Source organism: Rhineura floridana, chromosome 5, assembly GCF_030035675.1.
Source record: "Rhineura floridana isolate rRhiFlo1 chromosome 5, rRhiFlo1.hap2, whole genome shotgun sequence".
Classification (NCBI taxonomy): Eukaryota; Metazoa; Chordata; class Lepidosauria; order Squamata; family Rhineuridae; genus Rhineura; species Rhineura floridana.
The window spans coordinates 43,561,383-43,583,263 of NC_084484.1; the positions used below are offsets into that span (position 1 = coordinate 43,561,383).

Genomic DNA, 21,881 nt, shown 5'->3' on the forward strand with positions numbered 1-21,881 from the left:
GAAAGAAAGAAAGAAAGAAAGAAAGAAAGAAAGAAAGTGTGGGTGGGTAGATGTGTGACTACACTGTGGCTACATTCAAAACTGTTTTGTCCATAGATTGTGTGTGAGAGAAGGGAGAGGGAGGAAGAAAGAGACCCCCCCCAGTTGAAAATATAGAGCCAAGCAGACAGCGGCTCTTGTCGCAGTTCCTTAAAAGTATTCCATTAATGCCGACGGGATTTACCAACAAGCTGACGCGGCTAAGACCTGGGGCCTAAGGCAACTGCGCGCAGAGTCGCCTTGTGTGGTTATTATGATCGTTCACGTTCTCTGAATGCCGGGAAGTGCGGATGATGCCGAACCAGCGAGATGGCTGCTGCCTTTAAGTCTGCTCCTGCGGACATTGCTCAAACCTTTGGTTCGGGAAAAGGGTGAAAGTCAGGCCCAGAGAAATTGGTCGTTGACTGTGCAATGCAGGCTGCTCGGGTCAATAGGAGGGCAAGGAGAAGCGCCCCCTCCATCCTGCAAGCTGACAAGGGAAACTGAAGGTGCTGGCAAAGCAGTGCTGACAAGGAAGAGACGGGGTTGGGGGGGGGGGAGGAAGACGTCGCCCTTTGTCCCAGGGAGCTGCGAGGGGTATAAAGCAAGTCTCCTGTTCGTCCTGAGAACAGCTCCCGCTCGGGAAAAAAAACCCGACCTGTTGTCTACCAGCCTCTATATTTACGCCTCAATCTAGTTCAGCAAGCCAGAGAAACGGAAATAATTCCATGCCATTTTATACATCATTTTTAATGTATATTCTTGATGTCAAAATAAAAAGTAATGACAACGAGTCAAGGAAGGATATTCTTGGAGACTGACTACTTTTTATACCTCGATATGCAAACATGATGCATGTGTGTGTGATTTCATCTATCTATCTATCTATCTATCTATCTATCTATCTATCTATCTATCTATCTATCTATCTATCTATCTATCTATCTATCTATCTATCTATCTATCTATCGTTGTCCTGGAAATGGGCCTGTGCAGGTGCAAAATAATACAGGAGAAAGCATCAGAGGTACAGTTTTGTCTTAAGACCATGCGGCCTTATGAAAATAAACAGAACAGAACCCTAACCCTGTAGAGCATCCCTTCCTTTTCTGCTTTCCATTCTCAGACGATCACAGAGATTATTTGTAACCCTAAATGAGAGAAAGAGAGGCCGCCATTACTTTTAGTTTTGAAAGAAAGAAAGAAAGAAAGAAAGAAAGAAAGAAAGAAAAAGAAAGAAAGAAAGAAAGAAAGAAAGAAAGAAAGAAAGAAAGAAAGAAAGAAAGAAAGAGAAAACATTAGGGGATACCGCATTTCCTTAGCAAATTTGCTTTGGAATGCAAGTTTAGGTGGTTGTCGTCATCATCATCATCATCATCAAAACAAGCTCATTCAGGAAACAGATCTGTCCTGGCAGGAATGTGTAGTTTGTATTATCAGATCCTCAGTAATCTTAGAATCTGATTTTAGTTCGTGAGGATTTTCGATGTGACGCCCACAAACACATACGAATGCAGCAGCAAAAGGTTGCAGTCGCTGGTTGCTTTTAAAATATCCCTTCCCGGCTATGCACCTCGCTCCCGTGCCCCCTCCTGACAACCACCCACCAGCCCGCTCTTTTCTTTTACACCAGTTGGAGACATCTCTATTTACACCCGTGTCAGCAGCCTCTCAGCGCAGTCCATATCCTAGTGGAATCAGTGTGGAGGCAGGGGAGGACCGGGGATAAACTCCCGTTGATTTTAGGAGATCTGGATGACACCTTCACTGGGAATCTTTCTCCCTCTCTCACACACACACACACTCACACTCACACACACACGCACACACGCAGAGATTCTCCGTCCCTGCAGCTGTTTATTTGCTCAAATTTCCCTCTCCCTTGACACCCACCCACCCACTCTCTTCTTTTCCTTCTCTTTTTACAAATCGTGCCTTATTCTCCCTCTCCCTCTCCACTCCAAAGATTCCCTTTGGTTTGATTTCCCGGCAAGAGAAGCATCCAAGAGGTAAGGTGGAGCTTGTTGGGAAGCCCCCCATCCCCGCTTCTTCCTCTCTGCCCTGTGATCCATATGCTTCCCTTCTCGCGCCTTGGCCGGGAGGAGGGCGTGGGGAGCTGCTGCCGCGCTGCCGCTCGGGGTGGGAGCAGAGGGGAGAGAGGCGGGGAGGGCCAGGGGACGCGCGAGCGGCTATTAGCCCATCTAGGGGGAAAGGCTTGGATTAATGGGGCCGGACTGACCAATGAGACGGCGCCTGGAGAACGGCCTGGCTGCTGTTAAAGGGGGCGGTGGAAGAGGAGCTGCCAGTCCAGCCTAGGAACTAGCGGGAAAGGCTCGGAGGAGAAGGGGGTGGGGAGGGGGAGATAAAAAGCAGCCACAGAAGTGGCGCCCACTGTAACAAGCAGACGGACAGAGGAGGCGAGGCTAGGCGGATTCAGCCAGCGCCTAGGGAGGACCACGTCCCCCTCAAGGAGGAGGAGGAAGAACCGTATCTCCGCGCTCCCCCTCACGGCTGGAGCATCTCCGTGGCGGTCGCTGGTGTGCCTGGCCGTGCCTGACTGAGACCCGCGCCTGGACTGAGGGACGGACATTGAACACTCCACCCCACCCCCCTACCGCTCCGCCTGTGTCATTGTTCTGGGTAGCCTCTCTCTCTCTCTCCCCCTCCCCCGCCTTTTATTTTTAACAAATCCGCATCTTTGCCCCCTCCTCTTCCTCCCCTCAGTCCTGTCCCCTCTCCCTCTCCCCAACTTAAAGAGAGCGAGAGCCAGCGAGAAAGAGGCGCCGGATTCCTTCCTCTCGTTAGGAAACGGCGGCAGCAAGTTTGGAGTCCGTGAGGCGATTCCGAATGGCGGGGAGAGCGGGAGGAGGAAGCGGAGGAGAAGAAGAAGAAGAACGGGAATAATATTTTAAAGGGGGGGGAACCACGAGAGGGGGTGGGTGAAAGGGAAAAAATCTAATTTTTTGAAGTAGTGAAGGGGAGGGGCTGTAGGAGAAGGGGGGCACCGGGTGGGGTAGCTCAGTGGAGCGCCGTGTGTTTGTTTTCTGCGTGTGTGTGGAGTGTGAGAAAGAGCCGGCCACTCGCGCGCGCGCCCCCGTGTGTGTGTATGCGTGCGCGCGCGCGCGTGTCTATATATCTCCTTGTCTGTTTGTGAGAGAGACTGTTGGTGTGGTTGTGGCGGTGACATCTCTTCGCCCGGGGCTGGTGTGTTGTTGTTGTTGGTTTTTGTTTTTTGCAGGGAAAGGCGAGGCGAGTCCCCCTTCCCCGCACCATCTCTCCCCCCATCTCACGCCCCTCTCTTTCCCTCCCTTCTTCGCCCTCCTCTCCCCCCCTCCGCGCTCCACTCTTGTCTTCTTTCCTCAGAGCTGCCCGCCCGCCCCCGCCTCGGCTGCTTTAATAGCCTTTGGGTTGCCTCCTGCGCCTGAACTCTCCTCTTCGGCATCGCGTCTCTTTCTTTCGCTCGCGCCACCAGGAGCAGCGGCCACAGGGGCGGGAGCAGCCGCCGCCGCCACAGCAACCAGAGCCCAGCGCCCCGGGCCTTGGAGGGGGCTTCGGGCGGCATGCTGCTGGATGCGGGGCCCCAGTTCCCGGCGCTGGGAGTGGGCACCTTCGCTCGGCACCCTCCCCCGTCGGCGGCGGAGATGCAGGAGCGCGAGCTGAGCCTGCAGAACAGCTTCGTGGACTCGGCGGCGGCAGCGGCGGCGGCTCACCTGGGCGCCTTCAAGCTCAACGCGGCGGCGGCCCACGAACTATCCCCGGGACAAGGCTCGGCCTTCAGCTCGCAGGCGCCGGCTTACCCGCACGCCGCCCATGTGGGCTCCTACTCCGGGCCGCCTTTCAACTCTCCGCGGGACTTCTTGTTTCGGAGCCGAGGATTCGGGGAGGCGGCGGCGGCCGGCGGGGGACAGCACGGGCTCTTCGGGGCGGCGGCGGCGGCGGCGGCGGCCACGGGCAGCCTCCATCACCCGCATGCAGAGGCGCAGAGCCACCTGCTCTTCCCGGGCATCGGGGACCAACACGGCGCGCCGGGCTCGCCCAACGTGCTCAACGGGCAGATGCGCTTGGGCTTACCCGGGGAAGTCTTCGGCCGATCGGACCAGTACCGCCAGGTGTCCAGCCCCAGGACTGACCCTTATTCCGCGGCCCAGCTCCACGGCCAGTACGGCCCGATGAACATGAACATGGGCATGAACATGGCGGCACACCATGCGCACCACCCGCACGCCCACCCCCACGCGCATCACCACCACCACCATCACCACCATCCCGGGGCCTTCTTCCGCTACATGCGGCAGCAGTGCATCAAGCAGGAGCTCATCTGCAAGTGGATCGACCCGGAGCAGCTCAGCAGCCCCAAAAAGAGTTGCAATAAAACTTTCAGCACCATGCATGAGCTGGTCACCCATGTCTCCGTCGAGCACGTAGGCGGGCCGGAGCAAAGCAACCACATCTGCTTCTGGGAGGAGTGTCCCCGCGAAGGGAAGCCCTTCAAGGCCAAATACAAACTGGTCAACCACATCCGAGTCCACACGGGCGAAAAGCCTTTCCCTTGCCCGTTCCCGGGATGCGGCAAAGTTTTCGCCCGATCCGAGAACCTCAAGATCCACAAAAGGACACACACAGGTCAGTCAAGAAGGGAGATCTTTGCCAGGGAGGAAAGGGTGGTGGCAGCGACGATGGTGAGATTTGTTTAAAAAAAGATTGGTTCATTGCGACCCAAAAGCAGAGAACCCCCTCCATGCATGCCCTTCCCCCCAACACACTCAAATCTGCCTAATTTAAAGGTATCCAATTTGGTTCAAACCCTTTAAAAAGCGTGTTTTCCTTGCTTGTAATAAAATAAATACACAAAAATGGGCATTGTTTATCAGCGTGTGCCTTCTCTAAGGCTCCCTGAACCAGGGCCGAGCGCCACAGTACATGGGAGTAAGATGCCCTGGAATCAATGGGAGTCCTAAGTAAGTCTCCTTAAGGATGAGACGGCTCTCTTCAAAGAAACAAAAAACGCCACAACAAAAAACTGGAAATATACGAATAAATCTTACAGTGTAATCCCGAACAGAACGAGCCTCGTTAATTTCAGTAGGGTCTCCTAAATTAACCTGTAAAGCAGAGCAGTTGACTAGGAAGGGTCTTCCTTTGAAATCCACCAGCTGCATTTCCAAAACAAATGTGTGCAAGTATGAGGTGCTCCTGAAATAAATGCATTGGTTACATTTTCAGAAAGTGGATGAATAAATGGGTAGCTACGCAAACCACAGTTGTTCCTTTTTATAAATGTTCTGAGGGAATTTATATTCTATATTTTAGAATAACTACATTCCAGAATAACTACCTTAAGAGACAAACCTCTTCCCACACACACACTTCACCACGCTTTTCCAGGGATTGTTTTCCATTACATTTAAATGGAATGAGGAAGGGCCATAAAATTTTCTCATTTCCCAAGTGTTTTGAAACTGAGTTGGGGTGGCTGAAGGAGGTTTGGAATGAATTTATTTTTTAAAAATGTAATAAGCAATAGAGGCTTTAAGGATGAGAAACTTAGGAGGATTTCTCTCCCCGCTCCCACCCAAGAATGAGGACGAATGGGCGAGAAAGGAGGCAACGTTTCTTGGTGATAAACAGCATGAGTCCAAGTAGTGGAGCCAAGCAAATGCCTTTCCCTTCTGCCCGCATCCCACCCCGCCCAGAAAAAAAACGAGAGAAGCAAATATTTGAGCGATTTCCGGACATCAATATTGACTGAGAGAAAGGAGCAAAGCTCTGTGGGCCTTTCTGGTTGTGTTGCTGAAGTGTTAAGAACGGGTTTAGGTGCGAGACAGGCTTTAACAAGGTTTAACAAATCCGAGACGTTGATTTGCATGGAGATGCCTGTGTTTGGGGTCTGAGCGGATGTCTTTAAGAAACAATTTAAGTGCTGATGGAATTTCAAGTTAAATTGCGCGTCTCTCCCACCTTCGATTTCGAGGGTGGGGGGAGGATCCGGCGGTGTCAGTGTTTGAGTTCTCACACCTACAAATTACTCGGAAATCTGGCAAAAAGAGTGAAGAAGGTCTAGGAAAATTCCAAGGGCGGATTTTAATTTTTTAAAATATTTATTTATTTGCATGTGCTGTCTCTGGTTCTCTCCCCCTCCCCAGCGGATATTTGAGAACTGACTTCCCGATGTCATTGCATGAAAGAGGAGAAAAAGAAAGCAATGTTTTCAGATCTCGAGTCGTTTGTTGTTGGATTCGGTTTGACAGGGAATGGGTCTTTAGTTCCGTTTCTTGTTCTCCCTTTCTTCCTTTAAAGTAGGAACGGGAAGGGTCTTTGGCCTGTGGGCCGAATCAACTTTAAATTCTAAAACCGTTGGAAAGCAATGTATATCCTGTAACAGACACAGAATCTCCTGCTTGGTTTCCGTGGGGAATTCTGTTTCTAAACCAATGGCCACAGATCTAAGGACTTTCTGAAATGTCCTGGTCTTCCTTGCAGTAGGTGGGTCCCTGGCTTAGTATTTCTTTTTGAAGCTGAGGAAGAAGCCCCAATGCAACTCCCTAAACTAACGTCCTTCACATCCTAAATTCGGCGGAGATCATATGGAATTTCCCAGTAAAGAGGCACATTATGAAAGGAGGGTGTTTTTCAAATGAAACAGGAGAGTTGTTTCCTTTAGTTTTAACAGACAAACAACCCGGGGTGTTCAATTTCTTTTCGGATCTCTCAGCCACGCCGCTTATGTTATTAGATCTTGGCAATGTTGCTTCGGTTGAGCTGATTGAATTCTAAATCGCCTCGGTCGATTTCGTTCGTCTGCGCTTACGCCGGATTGGCCTTTCTTGCAGGCGAGAAGCCCTTCCAGTGTGAATTCGAAGGTTGTGACAGACGCTTTGCCAACAGCAGCGACAGGAAGAAGCACATGCATGTCCACACTTCGGACAAGCCCTATCTCTGCAAGATGTGTGACAAATCTTACACCCATCCCAGCTCCCTGCGGAAGCACATGAAGGTAATCCAGAGAGAAGGAAGTGGTGCTGGGCTGGGAGGCGGGGGGGGGGGTGCGGAGGAAGCTCAGTGACCCTGTACAGGGATGGATGGCATTGCTCCTGTAGCCACAGGCCGCAGACTTTACTGGGAAGCAAGTCCCGCTGAAATCAGTGGTGCTTTCTTCCCAAGAAACCTGTCCCAAATGGAATGTGAGTTCGGAAGAAAAGACTGCGGCGCGCGGGGGAGACACCACTGGGCTGCAAGCTTGCACACATTTCGCTTACTGATCTTCTTGTGACTTTAAAGGGATTTCTGCAACCTTACTTAACACAGGACTTCAGCACTGGGGAGGGGAAAAATAAGACTCCCCCCCTTTGGCTTCAATATGGAGGTGGGGGTTGAGGCTATAGAACATCTAAAGAAGAGGAAACGGGTGGGGGAGAGGCAGGGCCTGGGATCTGGGCGTTTTTCTTTTTAAAGAAATAATTAGTTTGCTCTGCTCCTTTTGGCCTTGCAGGTCCATGAATCCTCCCCGCAAGGCTCCGAGTCCTCGCCTGCTGCCAGCTCGGGCTACGAGTCCTCCACCCCACCGGGCTTGGTGTCCCCCAGCGCAGAGACCCAGAGCACGGCCGCCAGCAACCTGTCTCCTGCGGCGGCGGTGCCGGCGGTGCATCGGGGCAGCAGCGGCGGGGCAGGAGGCGGCGGCGGCGGCGGGAGCTCGGGCGGGGGCAGCGGCGGGGGCGGGGGCAGCGGCGGGGGCAACGCCAGCCATAGCAGCCTCACCTCCAACTTCAACGAGTGGTACGTCTGAGGATGCCTGGCCCTGCCGCTCTGCCCAGAAGCCGCGAGGTGAAGAAGGAATCCCCTTGAAGTCGCCTTTGGCGCTCTCTGCTTCTCTCTTTCTGCCTCCCACGCCCGCCCGCCCTTTTCTTTGGATCGGGACATCCTGAAGCAGCAAAAGAGAGAGAGAGAATAACACTATTTCGAAAGAAAGAAAAGGATTAAAAACAGCGGAGGGGTTCTCCACGCCGAGAAACACTCGCTGCAGGCTCCAGCGCCTTGCGAACAGTCGGTCTGCCGAGAGAGCCTCCCCTCCCTTCCTGCCTTGGGAACAAAAGATCAAACACCCTGAGGGAGAGGACCAGCCCTTGGGCCGCTCGGCCCCAGCGGCCGCCTCCGTCCGTCAGAACTCTCTGTGTACATAGAGGAGTCCTCCCTCCCTCCTTCCTCTGAGGTGGTAATCAAAGTTTCCTTCGTGTATAGAAAGGGATCCACTTTGTGAACTCTTGGATTTGATTCCCCCCCTTTTTCCTCGCCCAGAAGTGATGCTTTCTGCCTCCTGTGCGCTCTCTCGCTCGCTTTCCTCTTTTTCTCTCTCTTTCCCTCTCTCTGTTTTTAATCCATCCGTTTTTCAAGGGGAGGGGGGAAGTAAAGTGGAAGCAAATGGATTATTTTGTAATTGTGGTATTGAATATTGTGTTCCGTTTAAAAAGAGGCAACTTTGATTGTAAACTTCATTCAACTATAGACTGGGAAGATTTTTTTAAAAAAACAACACGTGCCAAAGTCTCCATACTGTTCTTTCAAAACAACCCAGATTGGTTCCTCCTCCTCTTCCAGTGCTTGTGAATGTATTTTCTGTTAGCTGGATTTACATGTGATGTCTTAGTGCTTTTTGCAAGTTCTATTTGTTAGTTCCTGTTTGGAAGTTTGTGGGGAGGGGGAAATAAATTTGTAGTGCCGTTAGGGATTTTTTCGGTAATAACACCCTTCCTTGTGTAAATACCTGTTGCCATATTTATCCATTTGTAATTAAATTATGGTATTAACTTGCTACAGAGGAAACAGTATTTATAAAGAATGTTTCTTAACTATAAATATGTACAATTGTGAGCATAAACTGTTTCAGAATTTTTTTATTTGAAGGTTTATGTGGTTTCATCATTTCTTGTGATATTTTTTTTTTGAGAGTAATGCATACAGAAATATAATAAAATGTGTTGAAAACTGCAGTGGCTGACATTCCCCTCCCTCTTCTTTCTTTTATTTCCTTTCTTGGTATGTCAAAGTTTTTTTTTAATGTTGATTAGAGTGCTCCTTTAGAAGAAAATTCAGACTCTGTACAATGCAAAATGTTTTCCAATAAGCAATGAAAATCACATGAGTGAGTAGATACAACCTCTACAAAAACTAAGTTTTATTAGTTTGCTTTAATTAGTTTTTAAAAATCTACATACTTTTAATATCATGTGGGTTTGCAAAGCCAATGCAATACCAAGAATAACACTCCTAAACTGCAGTTATGTGCACGTTTACTTAGAAGTAAGTCTTACTGTATACATGCCTGAGTAAACATGCATGGGGTGAATTGCACAGGGCTTTTGAAACCCTAGGGCTGGATCCAGTCAAAAATTAATACTTTTAAGTGCCATTTCAATGGAAGAGATAACCATGTGTTTCACCTCTCCTTTTGAAAATCAGTGGAAATCATGTGTTTTGAACTCTGACTGGCTCATATATTTTAATTGTAGTCAAATCAATTTTATACTCTTCTAGACTATCAAAACCTATATTGTATTTGCACTCTCTCCTTTCTTTTTTTAACTTTTTCAGAATGCCCAAGTTGTTCTGTTGGGTTTTTTTTCTTGTAGGATTCCACATGCTTCTTGGTAAAATCTGGCTTCCTGCAAAGCTTGAAGCACTGAACCCATTGTTTAGACTAGAATCACTATTTTATACTTTTTACTATGTACATTTAAATGTAATTCTGCACTAATATATATATTGAAGCAAGATATATTTTTTTTAAAGTTTGTGTGTGTGGATGGGGAACAGTAGAACCGGGCCTCTGCTGTGACAATATGCAGTGACTTAAAAACAGAAAGTTAGGGGCTGTATAATTTACTGGAATGTAGTTTTGATAAAGTTATCCTCCCCATCCCTCGTTTACCTGCGTGTGTGTGTGTACAATTTAAAACGTTATTCCACATGAGTAAAACTATATTTTTGAAGAATGACGATAAATTATCTTTTTTCATGTCTGCTAGATAGAATAGTATGGATTATCCCCCACCCTCTTGGCTTGAACCTGAAACCAGCGCTTAAATAAGCTTGATTTTTATAGGAAACTTTCTAGTAATCAGAACGAGAAACTGGGCTGTGCAGCCTTAAAACCTTCGAAAGCCTGGCCTTTTGCCCAACATCCAGTGCCAGCCACCTGGGCACCAAAAAGAGGCACACGTTTACCTCCTCCCTTCCAAGCCCCGTGGAAGTGTGCGCTCCTGGCATTCTTCTAAAGCTCCGCAGTGCCAGCCAAAAACCGCTCAAACGATACATTTGTCTCTCCAACCCAGTCGCTTGTTTTCCTTGCATTCCATCCAACACCCCCCCCGGTTTGGAATTGATGTTAGCAACACTATCCCTCTTTGGCAGGGAAGATAAGGCTCTTGGACTGCAATCCTAGGCACACTTACTTGAAAGTAAGACTCACTAAGCTCAGTCGGCCCTGCTTCCGAATAAAACTGTAGACTACAGCCGCTGGCAAGCTTTTCGCCTGATGTTGGGGGAGTGATAAGACCCACGCTTGTGGATGGAAGAGGGCGCATAGGAGAGGATGCCCCTGAGAAGCCAGTGTTTTGCTGGTACAAAAACCCACGCACCAAAAACATGGCACGCTTCATCCGCGCCCTTCTTTCGGGCGCTCTCTTCCTTCGTAGTCGTTCGTTCATTCTCGGCTGCGTAATGTAAAAACCCTGAAGGAATCAAAAGGCTGTTAAAATATCGTTTTCCTCCCTTAATAATATTAGTCCAAATAAAAACCCAACCCAACTATATTGAAAGATGACGCTGTTCCCTGGGAAAGATCACAGACCCGATGGAAGAATGGCCCCGATAACCAAGGGTTGGGTTAAAACAGGGGTGCCTCTGTGTGTGTGTGAGGGGGGGGTCTTCGAGTATTCGGCCATTTCGTGGTCTCCAAATTGAGTCTGATTTTAAAGTTGAGGTATTGGGAGGGCACGGGGAGAGGACGATGCTTTCTCGGCGCTTGGGACGCCTTCCCTCCTTCCTTTTTTTTGATGACGGCTTTGTTCTTCGGCTTTTGGGAAATAGTCGACCCATCTTTTAGAACCTGGAGGAAGGGGGAACCTAGATCCCGGCCGAAGACTCCAAAAGAAAGCCCCTCTTCGAAGCGGCTCAGCAGGTCAGCTTAGCCAGACGGTAACGCCGGCCTAGCCTGGCAAGCTCTTCTTTCCCGAGGAGGCAGGCCACGTCCGGCAGAGTCGCCCTCCATCCCCAGCCAAAGCCACGCTAGAGCTTCTCTCTCCTGGCCCACTCTTGCTTCCTTCCCCTCTTCCCCTAGGCTAGCCTTGACCTTGACCTTGACCTTGACCTGGCCTTGCCTGCCACCAGAGCCCCAGTTTTTCCAGCGCCCACAAGGACTCGGTATCTTGGATGGGGAGGGAACCCAGGCGGCAGCTTTAGAAATGGGGGGCTAGGCCACAGACATTTTATTTATTTATTTAAAATATTTCTATCAGACTCTTCTACCCTAAAAGGTACGCTGACAATAAAAACACTACAATAGATAAAAATACATAAAACACAATAGGAAATCTAGCTGAGTGCTATCACAAGAGGACTAAAGAGGTCAACCTAAAAAGGGGGAGGAATAAAATCAGGTTCAGGCTCAGCCTATATATATGGCAGACACCCATGGAAAATACAGAGAAGGTCATCTCTCCTGTGTAACGCATGCTAGAACATAGAGCTAGAGTGTCTATTAGACGGCATGATAAATAGTGGAGCGCAAAGGACGTAAGAGGCCGGGGGAGGGGAAGGGCTGGAAAGATCCACGGGGCCTTCCCAAGTCTCCAACGTGTCCATCCCTAAACTCCGAAACTTTGCCATGCGTTCAGGCTCTCCGGCTAAAACTGTGCTCCCCAAGTCCTTGGGATCGACGAAGTTGGGGTTTTAAGTACCTTTCCTTCGGAGGAAGCTCCGTTTTGCTCAGCAGAACTTATTTCCGAGTAGACATCCGTAGAGATCGGGGCTCAACCCTGATAGAAAATGGCAGGCCCAGGACTGTCAAGCGGATATGCATGTTCAGAAACTGTTGGAATACATCAACATCTCATTAAAAAAAAAAAAATCTTTGTCCAGCCAGAGTCCCGCCGGCCCTCGCTCCTCTTCCTTCCTTCTCTCCCGCATCTCCCTAACCTCACCGACTTGAGTTTGTCTTTGGATTTTGCCAGGATCCCCCCCGTTTCGTTTGTGTCTGTAATTCTGATTTGTGATAACGACCACCCCACTTAACCATCATGGCATTCAGCTTCCTAAGCGGTAGTACGACGCGTTCTTACGTGGTAGTGTTCAAACGACCTAGTTGTAAGTACCACGTTAGGAAAGACGAGTTGCGGGCCGGGACAACGGGTGTGCCTGTAGTATATGCCGCCGACCTTTCTCTCATATATCTTACCCAGCTCATGTCTTACCCCAAAAGAGCGGGACACGCACGTCCGTCTCCAAAAGCCACCTCCGCCAGTGCCGAGTTCCCAGTCCTTGGAGCGCGCACGTCTCGGCTCCGCGGAGAGGCGCCTGTCCCGTTTTTATCCAAGCCAAATTGGCGGCGGCAGTCCCTAAACCTCAACTCCAACCCCAAAGAAGGGCCTATGGAGAGGCAACTCGATTAAAGTCAGGGAGAGGGGTGCGTGTGTGTTACAGCTGCCCAGGCAGGAGGGGAGACTGGAGGACTTTACCCTGCACTGCCAGATCTGTGCTCCAGGCAGGCAATATTGTGCTTCACCGATGTGCGAACCCGGGTTTTACATCACCTGACCGCAACATCCCCGTTTCAGGTTCTTTCTTCAAGCTCAATCCTACGTCCGTCTCCTTCCTCAAAGGGGAGTGAGCTGCTTTGCGTCCAGGAGGGACCCTTCCCTCGCCAGCAAGCGTGCCCAGGATGGCAGGCGTTGCAAATCTTGGACAAACTCGCAGAGGAGGGCCCAGTTCAGCATCCCTTTCGGGAAGGCGGAAAAGTCGTTGATTTAAGTCCTGCCTTCGTTGATATGAAGCACACCGGCTTGGAAAGACGCCCCATGGATTTCAACGAGTCTTCCTTCCACCGAGGAAGCGCGTTGAGGGGCCCGGACCCCTCTCGTCGCAAGCCAGGCGAAACAAACCCCGTCCTGCGTTTTGGAGGCAGAAGCTGCTGGGTGGGAAATGTTGCGGTTGCTGGCTCGGCAGTGCTTGGGTTGTAGCGGTTGGCGGAGGTGCCGGCACCGAGGCTTTCCCTGGAGCTTAATCCAAGACAAGCTGGGCACGATCTAGCCGAAGACCGATGGCTTGCAGTGGGACACTTTGTCGCATGTGCTTCGTTGCAATCGATGGGGTTTGTAAGGGCTTAACTTTGTCTGGAGTGTGCGTGCCCCGCAGGGGTGACGGCAGGAAGGGCAAGCGGCTTGTACCATCGACACATTTTGATTGTCGATTCCTCATTGGTGCTGCGACAAAGAAGAGGCAAAGGCGAAATGGATGCTATGCTCTAGGGCAACCAGCGGTCCCCCCCCCCCAGTATCCAGCAATGCCAAGGTGCATCTTTAGTGCAAGCATGTGCACTCAGAAATTTTCCATGGACTTGAACGGGGTTTACTCTCAGAAAAGTGTCCATCGATTCGTAGCCTTAACGCAGCCTTCCCTTCTAAGGCTTCCCTCTTCTTTTGAGGCTGCGGTCCTATGCACACTTACGTGAGAGCAAGTCCCGCTGCTCCTAAACACTGATTTTCTTCCAAGTGGACCTGCAGTAGGATCGGGCTGTTATTCGGTGTTTCCTTGCTGAAAACGGCTTCCCTTCCTAGCAAAACGTCAAGGCATAAAACCTATGGCCCACCCCAGCTTCTGCCATTAAACTTCTCCCATTCAACTGCGCGGGACTTGCGTCCGAGGAGACACACACAGGATCTTGTTGCCCAGACACTGATGGAGATGAGAGCCAACAGCCCAGGACGTTCTGCTGCGCAAGCCCCTTTGGAATGACTTGGAGGAGCTTGCACAGGGGAATTTCCAAGGGAGGCTGAACTCGAGCAGACGTCCAGAGGGATTCCCAAACGCTCCACTTCCTCAAAAGTATACTTTAGCCTGCAACGAGATGCTTAACTGGAAAGAAGCCAGACTGACTTCTTAGCAGGTGAGCTGGTTTCAGAGGAAAACCATCCCCAGGGAGGGAGATGTTGGAAGTGGGACAAGAGCCTACTATTTTGTTCTTTTGTTTAAGCTCCAGAAGGAAGATAGGGCTAGGGTCCTCTAGCTTTGTTTGCCTTTTTACCTGTGATGCTCTGACTGACTTCCTTCTGTCGCTAGACTGTGACGTCTTTAGGGAAGCTTACCTGCCCCTCCTCCTTCGGCCCTTTCCATTCCTTTGTCTGCCCCTCCTCCTTCCGCCCTTTCCATTCCTTTGTCCTCTGGCTGTCCGGGACAGAGGAGACATCCCTTTGTCTCTGCTCTCTCCAAGCATGGGACTCCCACACCTGGGCGTTATGCCTCCAACTTAGCTAGTTAGTTAGAACTAGGTATGCCTTTCTATCTACTACGTATTTCTATAAATAAAGTAGCTTTTCTTATTTTACTAAGTCTCCAGTCTCAGTAATGCTGATGCAGGGTAAAAGCCTGCTTTCTTAGGCAAACACACGCATACGCTGGCACACTCGCATTTCAACATCTGCTGTTACTCTCTGCTGCTGTGGTGCTGCTTTTAAACGAAATTAAGCAACACAACTACACACAGCGCAACAAGAGTTACGGGCCCAGCAAACTAAGTTGAATGCAAGTTGTAGCTGGAGCTAAAAGGGCTTGCGTGTAATTTACAAGGGAGACTTTAAGTTAGAAAGGAAAGCAGAACAAAGATAGAAAAGATGGCTGAAGTATCTTTGCTCGAGAGATGCATTCCAAGGCTGGAGAAAGATAACTTCGATCTATGGGATTTAAGGTTTAAAGCGCTCCTGGAAGGAGAAGGATTGGAAGGAATCCTGACTGAGAGAGAACCCCCAGCTGACAAAGAAGATGCAACTGCTTCATGGATGCGTAAGCATGCAAAAGTAAAATCTCTGCTTATTTCTGCTATATCAGATGAAGCACTGAACCTTTGTACAGGCTGCAACAGTGTAAAGGAATTTTATGAAAAACTGCAGGGAGCTTTCGACAAGAAAACAAAGAGCCACATTATGTTTCTGTACAAGGAGTTGTTTTCTCTAAAGGAAACTACTGAGAGAGGCAGTCTCAGTAAATACATAGAAAAGTTTTCAGAACCTATTGCAAGATTGGGGAGATGTTGCAGAGTATTAGATGAAGAATTACCGAAAGGATTGCTTTTAAGCTCTCTTAATCAGGATCATAAATGTACTAGAGAATTCTGAACAAGACCTGAATCAGTTTATATCGTATTTAAAGGATCAGGACTTTAGTGAAAAGCGGGAAATGCAGGCTGTGTCAGAACAAGCAAACCTTGCTAGAGACAGACATGAAAGGGACAAAAGGATGACTCATCACCCCAATCCACAAAAGGGCAGAGACAAACACAGTACAAGGGGTTTCATATGCAAAACTCCAAAACCTGACTTCAAACAGAAGCCGGCTGAAGAAACGCCCCCAAACAAACTGACTTTAAGTTTAAACAAAGACAAAGGATGTCTTCAGAGGATTTTAGCTATGTGTCTTATCCAGGCAAAAGTGACTGTAAAAGCAGATTTTCAATTGACTCAGGATCCACCTCACATATTATAATAGATAGGAACCTGTTTAAAATTTTTGAAAGTCACAAGCTAAAGATACTGACAGCGTTTGGTGAGAAAATTTTCTCTGAAGGACGAGGAAAAGTCCAATTATTATGCCAAGTGGGACATGAGGAAAGAAAGATAGAACTGAAACACTGTTTATATGTTCCAAATTTTAAAGACAAATTAATCAGTGTTACCAGAATATTAGAATTTGCAGGCAAACTTCATATAAGTGGAAAATGTTGCCATGTTTTAAGTAAAAGAGTAATAAGTTGCACTGCAAAAGTGAAAGCTGGACTTTTAATTCTTGATTGCTTGGAAACTATGCATGCAAATGTGGTCAAGGAAACCAGTGATTTTCAATGCTTACACATCTGGCATAGAAGGATGGGACATGCCAGTTTAGCCAGAATTACTGCCCTTGAAAAGGAGAATTTAGCAAGAGGCATTAAAATGAAACAGTGCAATTGTACACAAACCTGCAAGTACTGTATTAAAACTAAAATTGTGAAGCCAAAATTTCCTAAGAAAAGTGAGAGGAGAACCAAAAAGCCTCTAGAATTGGTTCACACTGATCTTTGTGGGCCAATGAGAATGCCCTCCCAAGGTGGAAATTTATACATGCTGGCTTTTATAGATGACTACTCCAGATATACTACAATGTATTTGATAAGGGAGAAAAGTCAAGTACTTCAAAAACTGAAGGACTATGTTAGGATTGTGTCCAACAAATTTGGCAGAAAGCCACAGATCATAAGATCTGACAATGGAGGGGAGTATGTGTCTAGAGCTATGCAAGACTTTCTCCGTGAGGAAGGCATAGAGCACCAGACTACAGTTGTGTCCAACCCAGAGCAGAATGGGGTTGCAGCACACATGAACTGGACTCTTGGACGAATGATTAATTCCTTGTTGGAAGATGCGCAGTTACCAAAGGAGTACTGGGGAGAAGCTGCGGTTACTGCCACTTACCTGCAGAACTGACTTCCTGCATCTGCAACCAACAAAACACCATTTGAACTGTGGCATGACAGGATACCAAGTATGTCACACCTTCGTGTATTTGGGTGCAAGGCCTTTGTGCACATCCCAAAGGAAGAGAGATCCAAACTTGACAACACTGCCAGGGAAGTGATTTTTATTGGATATTCTCCAACGAAAAAGGGACACAGAATAATAGATCCCCAAACTGGCAAAGATGAAGTATGCAGAGCTGTCCATTTTGATGAAAGAAAGTGCACACACTGACCAGAAGGGGTGCCACACTAAAAAGGTGACAGCGAAATGGAAGAAGAAGCTGAGTTATTCTTCCACCACAGAAGGTATAACAATATACCTGTTGGAATTTATGAGGTTCAACTCCAACTTGGTGGATTGAGGCTGCAAGGGTAGCTAGAGAGCTAGACCTCTTGCTGGTTGAGGCTATGCCTATCCCTTTGATCCTGCCGTCTCTCCCCTTCCTGCTAGGCTGATAAGCAAAGGAATGTTGATCTCAGTTCCTTCCCACCTTTCTCAATGTTCTCTTTCTCTCGAGAGGGGAGCAGACATCTTTCCTTTGTCTCTCCCTCTGAACTAGCATGAGAACTGCACTGGGACTAGTGCAGACTGCTCCAACATAGCTTGTTAGCTAGATATAGGACTCTTTCCTATCAAGCATGTTCCAGAATAAAGTAGTTGTTTCTTATTTTACAGCTTAAAGTCTCTGACTGACTAATTTGCAGGGAAGGTAGAATCTTAGCAAAGATTCAAACACACACACACATAATATAGCTCAAAACTCTCTGCTCTGCTACGCAACTCAATAGAATTCCGACAATACCTGCAGAGGAAGGTGAGGAGTCTGAACCAGAAGGGGCAACAGAGCTAGAACAGGCATCAGAGCCAGAAGGGGCAGCCGAAGCGCCAGCACCCAGATGCTCTGAACGCACCAACAGAGGTGTACCACCAGAGAGACTCGTTTACCTTGTAAGATATGAACTTCTAGAACCAGAGACCTGGAAAGAGATTGATGCCTTACCCAAAGCCGAAGCTGAGAGGTGGAGGCAGCCAGCCAAGGTAGAGCTGGAATCTCTACACCAAAGTAAAACTTGGACACCAATCAAGCTTCCTCAAGGAAGGAAAGTTGCAGGCTACAAGAGGAAATTCAAGAAGAAGCCAAATGCTAAAGAAAAGTCTGTATATGAGTACTGTTACCAAGCCAGATGTGGTGTTAGCTGTGGGATACCTGTGCTGAAAACCCAGCTTGCCAACTGAAAGGGACTGGGAAACAAGCAAGGATCCAACATATCTTGGAGTCAGAAGGGGTGAGTTCACGCACCAAGTACATAGATGTGAAGCACCCACCCACTGGAGAGGACTACTCAAAATGGAGTATTGTCCAACAGAAGACATGACTGCAGATGCTCTCACAAAGGCATTGGGCAAAGTCAACACATTGCAAGCTGTGAGACAAGATGAATCTCGTGGACTGAAACAAACACTCATTGAGAAGGGGTGTTGGAAGTGGGGCAAGAGCAACTCCTGTTTTGTTCTTTTGTTTATGCTCCAGAAGGAAGATAGGGCTAGGGTCCTCCAGATGGATAGGCTCTGTTCACCTTTTTACCTGTGATGCTCTGACTGACTTCCTTCTGTCGCTAGACTGTGACGTCTTTAGGGAAGCTTACCTGCCCCTCCTCCTTCCGCCCTTTCCATTCCTTTGTCCTCTGGCTGTCCAGAAGAGAGGAGACTCCCTTTGTCTCTGCTCTCTCCAAGCATGGGGCTGACTCCCACACCTGGGTGTTATGCCTCCAACTTAGCTAGTTAGTTAGAACTAGGTATGCCTTTCTATCTACTATGTATTTCTATATAAGTAGCTTTTCTTATTTTACTAAGTCTCCAGTCTCAGTGATGCTGATGCAGGGTAAAAGCCTGCTTTCTTAGGCAAACGCACGCACATGCTGGCACACTCGCATTTCAACATCTGCTGTTACTCTGCTGCTGTGGTGCTGCTTTTAAATGAAATTAAGCAACACAACTACACACAGCGCAACAGGAGGGAGGGAGCTTATCTGAGGGACTTCACGAAGTGAGGATGCAAGGGATACGGGGAGGGTTGCCGGGTCCTTTGACTTCAGAGGCCCTCAATTGGTGGGCGATGGGAGAGGGCCAGGGCTGCAATCCCCCTCGCACTTGGGAGTCTCTTGAGAAAGAGTGGCACTTCCTTCCTAGAAAATATGCAAAAATGCCTTTCTACCACGCTTGGTCCGCAGGCCAAAGGCTGCCTCCAAACAGACAGGCCCACCCCAAACGGCAAAAGGGGTGAAGAAGGAGGATAGGACCCTGCCTCTGTGTGTGTGTGTATGCGCGCGCCCGCGTGCGCTTGTGAGAGAGAGAATGGATGGGAGCGCATCGCTTCAAAGGCCTCCCAAATCTACAGGGGAAAAGCCAAAACAAAGCGCCTGGGGCCGTTGACTTCCTTTGGAGGAGCTCCTTCCTTGGGTATGGGGCCGGCTCTGATCAGCTCTCTCCCTACCGGCCCCTCCCCACTCAAGCCAACCTGCAAACTGTCGAGGCCTCTCTCCACCACGGATGGGTTGCATTGGTAGCAAACCCGTCTCTGGGTCCCAGAAGGAAAAACGGCTCTCTGTAAATCTATAAATATACAGATTATCTCCTGGGTCGGTAGGTTACTATCGTGGAGGGGGGAGGATACTGAAATAAACATAAAATGTGCTGTATATGATGGGGAGGTAGTATTTCATCTTCACCCCACGCTAAAAAACCCTGGGTCCATTGCCACCGCTATTCTAAACACACGACTTGGTCAAGGGTGGAGGTTGGCGCTGTCCTTGACAACCCGGCAGATGCTATCTGCCTGGAGAACGCTTTGACAATAATTAAATATGGGTCATATTCTGAAGAAGCCAGGTGCTGGTAGGTGTGGGGGGAGTAGCCATGTTCAGTGAGGTGATTATTTAGGTATTGATATATGACCCCACCCTCCCTCCAACTAGGTCAGGGCAGTGACGATTGTCCCCCCCACAAACAACAACCCTGCGAGGAAAGACTGGCTCATGATGTCATCCAAAGAACTTGGTAGCCACCCAATGCAATGCTCTTGCAATGATCAGAGCATCACACCTCTGTGGATTACGGCAATAGATTTTGGAGTACTTTCCCCATCGCCCCTCTTTCCCAGTGGGATCACCGCCGCTTTTCCCTGCCAGCCATTTGGGGGAGGGGATTGGCGGCTTCTTTTGAGCCCAAACAACTCATCCTTGGGGGTGTAAACTCCAATATTCTCCCCTCCCCGCTGGAAGTTTGTTCCTCAGAGGGTTTTAGGGTTGCCATCCAGGAAATTCTGGCAGGAGACTGAAGAAGCCACCAGGCCTTGGGGAGGAAGTTCAGGTTGTACCTTTTGGCGTGCAGCAGACCAACCCAGTTCAGATTCCAAGAGACTTCCTTCCTCCCAAGGAAACGTGTTCGAGATCCGGGCGGGCCAGATGGCTGCGTCCGGACTGGTGAGGAAAAGAGCGGCTTGCTGGCGCCTTGGCAAGGATGGCATCTGACTAAGGGCTCCTCCTCCCCTCCGCTGCCCCAAGCCGTGGTTAGAGGTGGGGTGGGGAGAGAGAGATGAAGACGGGAATGGTGCAATCGGGCGAGCTGGGCGATAGGTGGAAGGGAGGGAGTGAAAGGTCACCCCCAGGCGGGGCCCCCATTTCTGCTGCGGGGATACTGATCCGCTGTAAAAGATCAACATAAAAGCCAGTGTGTCGTGAATACTAATGAGAGCTGCTTGTAGATTTTAATTGGCCTTGACTTCCCCCCACCCCTCGCTCCTCGCCTCCTCTGCTCACTGGCAGCATTTCACGTGCACCTAACCGAGGCCAGGCTGCCTGCTGGCCACCTGGCCTTTTGCCCTGAGCCTTGGAAGCTGATCAGCTTGACGCGCCACTCCAGGCCAGGAAGAGACTAACAGCTAGAAAGCAGGCAGAAGCCTTTCCCGCCCCGCCTCCTCTTTTCAACCAAAAAACCCCTTCTTGGACACCAGGTTCCTTCCACGGTTTGACTTGCCAGGCCCGATTGGGGCCAGGTCTTCTGCGGGGAAGCCAGTTTACCTTGGTTGTTTACTTTGTAGTTAACGTGCTTTGGATCCAGGTGCACAAGCCAGCAGTAGGGATATTCGCCTTGTCTGTCCAATCCAAAGGTCGTTCAAGAAAAAATAAGGCTGGTTCTAGACGTTGATCTCCCATCAACTATATGTTGGCTGTGTGTGTTTGTTGAGAAGGGGTGTTGGAATGTATGAGGTTCAACTCCAACTTGGTGGGTTGAGGCTTCATGGGGTTAATAAGGGTTGCTAGAGAGAGCTAGACCTCTTGCTGGTTGAGGTTATACCTATCCCTTTGATCCTGCTGTCTCTTCCCTTCCTGCTAGGCTGATAAGCAACAGGATGTTTGATCCCAGTTCCTTCCTGCCTCTCTCTGTGTTCTCTTTCTCTTGAGAGGGGAGCAGACATCTTCTTTTTGTCTCTCCTCTCAACCAGGATGAGGGCGAGTACTGGGACCAGTGCTCGTTGCTCCATCATAGCCAGGTAGCTAGATATAGAACTCTATCCTATCAAGCACGTACTTCCAGAAAAAAGTAGCTGTTTCTTATTTTAAAGCTTAAAGTTTCTGTCTGACTAATTTGCAGGGATGGTAGAATTTTAGCAAAGATTCACACACACACACTAAGCTCGCTCAATACTCTCCATTCCGCAGCGCTACACAACTCTGCTATGCATCTCAATAGAGAGAAATTCCGACAGTGTTTGTGTGCTTAATTTAGTTTAAAAGCAGCACAACAGCAGCAGAGTAACAGCGGATGTTGAAATGTGAGTATGCCAACCTGTGCGTGCGTATACCTAAGAAAGCAGGCTTTTACCCTGCATCAGGATCAGTGAGATTTGAGACTTATTAAAATAAGAAAAGCTACTTTATTTGTAGAAATACATAGTAGATTGAAAGGCATACTTAGTTCTTGTTGGAAGTGGGGCAAGAGCTATAGGAGGCTGGGCCCAATGTCCTGTAGGATCCTGCAGAGTTGCGTGGCGGAACGGAGAGTTTTGAGGGAGCTTACGTGTGTGTGTTTGAATCTTTGCTAATA

The 21,881-nt window shown here is 49.0% G+C and overlaps 1 protein-coding gene across 4 annotated transcripts; it reads left to right on the forward strand.

The window, feature by feature from the left end:
• Positions 1 to 3,578: 3,578 nt before the first annotated feature.
• ZIC2 (Zic family member 2) lies at positions 3,579 to 7,801 on the forward strand. 4 transcript variants are annotated; one of them, XM_061629376.1, is made up of 5 exons: positions 3,579 to 4,205; positions 4,272 to 4,641; positions 6,849 to 7,012; positions 7,508 to 7,650; positions 7,741 to 7,801. In XM_061629376.1, exons 1-5 carry the CDS (start codon positions 3,579 to 3,581, stop codon positions 7,799 to 7,801), a joined length of 1,365 nt encoding a protein of 454 aa, XP_061485360.1. The 4 variants fall into 4 exon arrangements, with proteins under 4 accessions (XP_061485360.1, XP_061485358.1, XP_061485359.1 ...); XM_061629374.1 differs by having other exon boundaries at positions 3,579 to 4,641; positions 7,508 to 7,685; positions 7,764 to 7,801; XM_061629375.1 differs by having other exon boundaries at positions 3,579 to 4,641.
• Positions 7,802 to 21,881: the final 14,080 nt, after the last annotated feature.